The sequence below is a fragment of the Colobus angolensis genome, unplaced genomic scaffold (assembly GCF_000951035.1).
Source record: "Colobus angolensis palliatus isolate OR3802 unplaced genomic scaffold, Cang.pa_1.0 Scaffold107, whole genome shotgun sequence".
In the NCBI taxonomy this organism is placed as follows: Eukaryota; Metazoa; Chordata; class Mammalia; order Primates; family Cercopithecidae; genus Colobus; species Colobus angolensis.
Genome location: NW_012111697.1, coordinates 3,160,976 through 3,167,953, shown reverse-complemented (window position 1 = coordinate 3,167,953; position 6,978 = coordinate 3,160,976). Strand labels below are relative to the sequence as shown.

At 53.7% G+C, this 6,978-nt stretch overlaps 1 protein-coding gene across 7 annotated transcripts in view; it reads right to left on the bottom strand.

Moving 5' to 3' along the window:
- LSR (lipolysis stimulated lipoprotein receptor) overlaps positions 1-6,978 on the bottom strand; it is a 17,018-nt gene that overhangs the window by 1,034 nt on the left and 9,006 nt on the right. For 3 of the 7 annotated variants that reach the window (XM_011947856.1, XM_011947848.1, XM_011947864.1), the window contains 3 exons: positions 479-652; positions 273-332; positions 44-175 (listed from right to left, as the gene is read on the bottom strand). In XM_011947856.1, the coding sequence (XP_011803246.1) occupies positions 44-175; positions 273-332; positions 479-652 (366 nt within the window). Of the gene's footprint in view, positions 1-43; positions 176-272; positions 333-478; positions 653-4,290; positions 4,438-5,001; positions 5,059-6,978 lie in introns of all 7 variants that reach the window. The other 4 variants (XM_011947826.1, XM_011947830.1, XM_011947835.1 and 1 more) reach the window with 4 other exon arrangements.

The window sequence follows — 6,978 nt, the reverse complement described above, 5'->3', positions numbered from 1 at the left end:
CCCACAAGCTTAAAAGCCCTCAGACCCCAAGGCTCCTGCTCACCCCGCTCCACACGGCCATTGGCGGGGCCAGGTCGAGAAGGGTCGAAATTGGCCAGCTCCTTCTCCATGTAGTACAGGACCCGCATGGAGTCGTCTTGCTGGCTGGCCTGAATCCTGTAGCCACTGCGGACTTCTAAGGACAGGGTGGTGGTGGTCGGTTTGGGAGGATGGATCCTGGCCCAGCCCTCTCCCTTACAGGCACATCCAACTTTGGGATGATGGATTCTCACCAGAGGCCACACTGCTGTCTGTGTCCCGAAGCAGGGGTACGTAGGAACCTTGGCCACCAGCTGGGGGAGAGTGGCTGTCAGTTGCTGCCCACCAGGAGCAGAGCCCCTCCTCAGCTCCCAAGACCCTCTTCCTTCCAGCCCCTGCCCCTCAGTGTCCCGATGCCCAGCACACCCCCACCAGCTCTTCCTGCTTCCCCCAGCCTCACCTGAGCTACTCCTGTCGAGGTCCCCAGGGTACCCTCCAGGGTACCCGTTGTAGGCAGGGCCCATGGGAATGACAGTTGGTGGGGGTGGGGTCTTGGTGGGAGACAGGTGGGCATAGGTGCTGGGGGCATAGATGCTGGGAACACCTGAGGTGGCTGCTTTGCCGGCGGCATACACTGTGAGGACACAATGAACATGAGAAGGCGGGTGGGGCAGGAGCCAGGCTGCCCCATACCCATTGGGTTTCAGAGGGACCTGGGCCTGGACCTCCTTCCCAAGCCGCCCTCTCCACTGTAGAGCTTCCGTGGGCATCTGAGTCCCTGCTGGTCCTCATTCCATTTCTGCAGCATCCCTGAGGTTGGGGGACACCAGCTTCACGGAGACCCCACCGCACTTCCTGTGTGATTTTTCAGAGGGTGCACACAGGCAGCCCACAGCCCCAGGGTGGCAGGACAATGTTTCATTTAACAGCATGGTGATTTGCCAACGTTTGCCAATCAAAAGGTTTTACCTAAACTTCCAACTCCCCAGCTAACTTACTGGAAGAAGTGGCCACCCACAGTCTGTGTGTTTACAGGGCAACAAAGCTGCCCCTTTATATAAAGCCCAGGTGCTGGGTCCACCACTGTCCCCACAAGCCAAAATCATGTATCCTCTTTGGCGGCCAGGCCCCTGCTCTAGAGAAAATGAGTCATCTGGGAGACGTGCGTCCTGCCTGCCTGGTCACCTTCCAGACCGAGATGCAATGGCAGGAGCCTCAGGAGTTAACTCGCCTGCCCTGGCCAAGCAGCAAAGTGTCTCCTCCAGTGTTTCTAACTCATGGACTGCACCCATTCCTGCCCGCCCTGCCAGGGTCTAGGCTTGACAGCTCGAGGAAAGATCCTCCTCCCTAGGGCAAGAGGCTTGCAAAGTTCCTGGGCCCTAGGCAAGTGGCTTCCTCCCTGGGACCCCAACAGGAAAATGGAGGAGAGAGATAGGCCCAGAGAGGGTGCCTCACCTCTGATTTGGTTTGGAAGCAGAAGGCTAAGTGCACAGCCTAGAGGAAGCCCCTTCATTAGCTCAGGCAGCCTGCAACTTCATCAGTAGCAGTGGGACCTGCTGCCTTCTGACAGGTGGGCAGAGGCTGTGGCAGCAGCAGATGTAACAGGGCCTCTGCCAGAGAGTTAGTGGGGCCCCGGGTTGGGGTAACAGGGTCTCCAGGTGGAGGAAATGTTGTGTTGGGACAGGGGAATGTGGCATTGGGACCAGCATTTACAGTCCTGGCCCTAGCTCTGGTCTTAGTGGGTTCACTGCAAACTTGGTTGCAGCCCATCTGTGAAATGGACCTAACACTCACTGCCTGAGCAAAAAGCTGTCAGCTAAACACGACAAGAGGGTGGGGATGGGATGGTCCGCATAAGCCTCCAGGGAGCAGTGGAATTTTTTCAGGAAAGCGATCCTTTGAGGAACCAGGTTGCATACCACTGACTTCAATGACTATAAAATTAGCCGGTGACTTCCTTAATACCCACAGCACCCCATGAAGTGGGGACCTAACAAAAGGAAACAGGACTCAGAGAGGGAAGGCCGCATCTCTGGGGTCACTCTGTGTGCACCAGGGCTCTGACTGGTGCCCTGGCCCTTGGTCACTACTGAGGCCGATAGCGGCAGTGTCCAGCAGCTGGCAGATGTGGAATATTTTATATAGATCAGGTCCCATGCTCAGTGGCGTGGACATGAGCTCACCGAATCCCCAGATGCACCCAGAGTGGTGAGCTTTGCCATAAGCCCCATTTCACAGGGGATGACACTGAGCTTTAGGGAGGGAAACTACTCACTGGGCTTCTAAGCAGGAAGGTGTCAAGCAGACCTCAGCTCTCCACCTGCCCACGCTTGCAAGGATTGCCAGGTACTTCACTGTTCATGTGTCTTGGACTGTGCAGAAAGGCTGGTCTACCCAGACACCCTCCTGAAGGAAACCAAGGACTGGCAACAGCTGTGGTCCCCGAGGAGGGGAAACGGGACAGCAGTTAGAGGGATGCTGAAGTGGCCATCAGTGCCACTTAGTGTACACGCTGTGGCCTGGTGTCCCGAGGCTGATGGCTGTGACCACGTCTATCAGCTCCTCTGTGAAAGTGTCCCGTTGGGATATTCACAAACATTCACAGAAGACAGGCAGGAACAAGTCTTTTTCAATTGCACATGTCTGACTCCTCTCATAGAGTTAGGTCTCTCCCTCTCTTCTGTCTTCTCTTACCTTCCCCTGCTTGGTTTGCTTACTTCCGCTTTAGCTCTAGTCCCACAGCCAGTCCCAGCTCTCCACAGTACCCATGCTAGTGTGCTAGATATGACCCTAGACATAGTAACTGGGTAAAATGTGCAGCATTCCTGTGGATATGTTTTTAAAAATTTGCTTAACTTTGGCCAGGCACAGTGGCTCATGCCTGTAATCGTAGCACTTTGGGAAGCCAAGGTGGGGTGGGGGGGGGCACGGATTGCCTGAGGTCAGGAGTTCCAGACCAGCCTGGCCAACATGGCGAAACCCTGTCTCTACTGAAAATACAAAAATTAGTCAGGCGTGGTGGCAGGTGCTATATCCCAGCTACTCAGGAGGCTGAGGCAGGAAAATAGCTTAAACCCAGGGGGCGGAGGTTGTAGTGAGCCGAGATCGCGCCACTTCAGTCCAACCTGGGTGACAGAATGAATATGTCCCCAAAAAATTGCTTAAGTTTAAGGCCAAGTGTGGTAGCTCATGCCTGTAATCCCATCACTTTGGGAGCCTGAAGCAGGATCACTTGAGGTCAAGAGTTTAAGACCAGCCTGGGCAACATAGCAAGACCCTGTCTCTACAAATTTTTAAAAATTGGCTAGCATGATGGCACATGCCAGTAATCCCAGCACTTTGGGGAGGCTGACTTGGGAGGATCACCTGAGGCCAAGAGTTTGAGATCAGGCTGGGCAACATACTGAGACTCCTGTCTCTACAAAAAACAACAATCAAAAAATTAGCTGGGCATGGTGGTATCTACAGTCCCAGCTGCTCCAGAGGCTGAGGCACGAGGACTGCTTGAACCCAGGAGTTCGAGGCTGCGGTGAGCTATGATCGCACTACTGCACTGCCTGGATGACAGTGAGACCCTTTCTCTAAATAAAAAAAAAATTTTTTTGCTTAAATCATGTAGTGTTGTAAACCTTGTTTGGTTTCTTACCTTTTTCACTTAGGATTTGTTTTCTTTTTTTTTTTTTTTTTGAGACAGTCTCACTCTGTCGCCCAGGCTGGAGTGCAGTGGTGTGATCTCGGCTCACTGCAACCTCCACTTCCTGGGTAAGTGATTCTCATGCCTCAGTCTCCTGAGTAGCTGGGATTACAGGCGAACACCACCATGCCCAGCTAATTTTTGTATTTTTAGTAGAGAACGGGTTTTACCATGTTGGCCAGGCTGATCTGGAACTCCCGACCTCAAGTGATCCGCTCGTCTTGGCTTCCCAAAGTGCTGGGATTACAGGCGTAATCACTGGGCCTGGCCAAGATTTGGTTTTTTAAGAGGGCTTTACCTTCATGTGAATAGTATCTTGTACTGTTGAACATTTTTACCATGTGTATGGATTATACTTACAAAAGAAAAAAACAACATTACATAAAAAGAAACTGAAAGTTGGAGGAAGTAAATGACAATCTAAAGCAGCAGACCCTCCTCAGCCTACTTTCTCCCCACTCGCTAAATTCACACCCTCCAGACCAATGCCACTGTCCTGGGGGCAGGTGGATGGCCAACTCCTTCCCTTGGACTCAGGATGTTGCCTGAACCAGGGTGGCCATGAGCAGAGCACTTACGGGCCTCAGGGCAGCAGCACTTGTCTGGGCAGCAGGGGCACCTGACGTAGCAGCAGCAAGTGTGTGGGCAGCACTGGCACCAGCAGATGCCCAGGAGGAGGAAGACGAGGAAGGCAGCCAGGCACACCACAACCACGAAGAGCCAGTCTGCAAAGAGAGAACAGGCCCTGAGCCCGGAGGCTTGGGAAAGAACAGGGCACAGCAGAGGCACACGGTGCAGAGCTAGCACTGAGGTCGGTGACTATTTGCAAAGCTCACCAAAGAACCTGCAGCCCTGGCTGGATTTTTTGTGCCAGAGGCTGGGCACGGCACACTCCCCATTCTACCATCCCGGCCAGTCCCCAATTAGGGCCCTCCCCCAGGTGCAAATACACAAGGCAGAAAATGAGGCAGCCTGCCCAGAGGAAGACAGACTGCAGCCCCCACACCAAAGAGAGCCAGCTGCCCAGACGCCACGCCCTCAAGAGCACTGCAGGTGCCAGTCACAGAGCCCCGGCCTGCACCCCGGCTCTCCTCAGCCCAGCCCAGCCCAGGCCCAGCCCAGGCCCAGCGCCAGGCCACTAGATGCCTCAGAGCCACAGTCAGGCCAGGTTAGTGAGGGGTCCACAGTGAGCAGGGTTTAGTGGGGAATGGGATATTAACTAGAGTCAGAAGCAGTAGGTGATGGATGGGAGCTCCTGAGAAGCCCAACTCAGGATCCACCCCCCGTACCTTCCATGGGCCCCGCCTGAAAACCAGGTAAGAGCTCAGCCACCCCTGAGGTCCTCCCTGGAGGGACAAAAGAGAAATAGATTATGCTGGCCAGAGCCAGCCCAGGCTGCGCCGCCCCCGAAAGCCCAGTTCCAGGCTAGCCAAGTGGAAGGTGTGCCCTGAAGTGAGGAGGGGCTGAGGACTGAAGCCCTAGCGCATGGCTCCTACCCTCCACCCACCCACATGTGGGTGTTCATAGGTAAGAAACTCCCATTGCATAATCCACCTGTGTCTCATGCCACGAGGGCTCCAACACAAATCCCAGGGGGTTCTGAGGGCTCTATCTCAGCTTGAACACCCTAAGTTTTCCTCATTCATAGGTTTTAGCACCCCAAAGGGCTCCAACCACGGTGATAGGGATGTCCTGTTCCAGCAGGCACAGTGCCCTAGGGCCCACGAGATAAAGAGACAGGATCTCAGCTCTGTCGCCCAGTCTGGAGTGCAGGGGTGCGATCATGGCTCACTGCAGCCTCAACCTCCTGGGCTCAGGCGATCCTCCCACCTCAGCCTCTGGAGTAAGTAGCTAGGGCTACAGGCATGTGACACCACACCTGGCTGAAATGGCTTAATTTTACTTTACAAATCTGAAAAAAAATAAACACTGAATATATAGTATTAAACTGTCTTTGTGAGAACATAATCACAAATTTTTTTTTTAAAACAGGAAGGGACCCATTGAAGCAAAAATGCCCACATATGAAAGTCATTTGCAGTCCTAGTTCTGGGACCCACAGGGTCTCCATCTCTACTCAGGCACTATCACATTCGCGCATCTATGACCAGGTTCTTATCTTCCTGCGAGTGCCCCCTGGAGCTCTGAGCCCCACCAGCATTGTGTCTGAGGGGCCTCCACAGGCCCAGTTCTGCACCCATGAAGCCCTCCCCAGAGTTCATGCACTTGGCACCGTAGGCCCTCGCAACAGGACCGAGGCATGTCAGTCACGGCTCTCAAAGCACAGTCCTGTCCACAAGGCCAGAAGAAGTATTTTTAGAATAACACTAAGATGTTAGTTGCCTTTTTCACTTGTTCTCCCATGAATGTCCAGTGGAGTTTCCCAGGCTCCCCGAAGTCATCATCGCCCTGATGCCTAATGGACTATATGCTTGTGTGTGTGTGTTTTTCTTGAGCCAGGGTCTCTGTCACCCATGCTAGAGTGCAGTAGCATAATCACGGCTCACTGCAGCCTTGACCTCCTGGGCACAAGCGATACTCCTGCCTCAGCCTCCTAAGAAGCTGGGCTCACAGGTGCATGCCACCATGCCTCGTTAATTTTAAAATTTTTTGTAGAGTCAGGGTCTTGCCATGTTGCCCAGTCTTGCTTGTGTAACTTGGGCTTGAAAAATTTCCCCATTTTAATTCCTAATATATTAAGCAACACATAGACATAAAACCCACAGGAACAAACAAAAGCTCTTGGAGACCCTCGATAATTTTTTAGAGTGTAAACAGACCCGGAGACTAAATTTTGGGAACTGCTGATGCAAATGGTGCATTTTACCAAAGAACACGAAGAGGTTCCTGGGTCACTGGTGCACGTGTTCCATCCCCCACACATGAACTCTGTCTTACAACCCAAGTACTCCCCAGTCACGTGCTCACTCACACGTGAAGATGGCAGTGTACAGCCCAGCGGCGTCACTCCTGCAGAGCACACGTCACACGAGACGCCATGTGTTGGCTTACAGCAGGGCACCTGGCGGATGGCAACATCCCCCTAACACGTGGAGGGAGGCCTCCCAGCCACACAGACACCCCGCCCTGCCCCCTGGGTGTCTGGAATCGGCTTCATTTCAGCTGCACTCACACACTCTGTGTGTGCCATGCAGTGCCATCCCAGCGGGGCACACGGCAAAGTCCCTGTGCTTTAGCGAGGGACTCAGGTGAGATGAGGCCTTGGGGATGTAGCAGGAGGTGGGTCAATTTTGCACACCATCAAC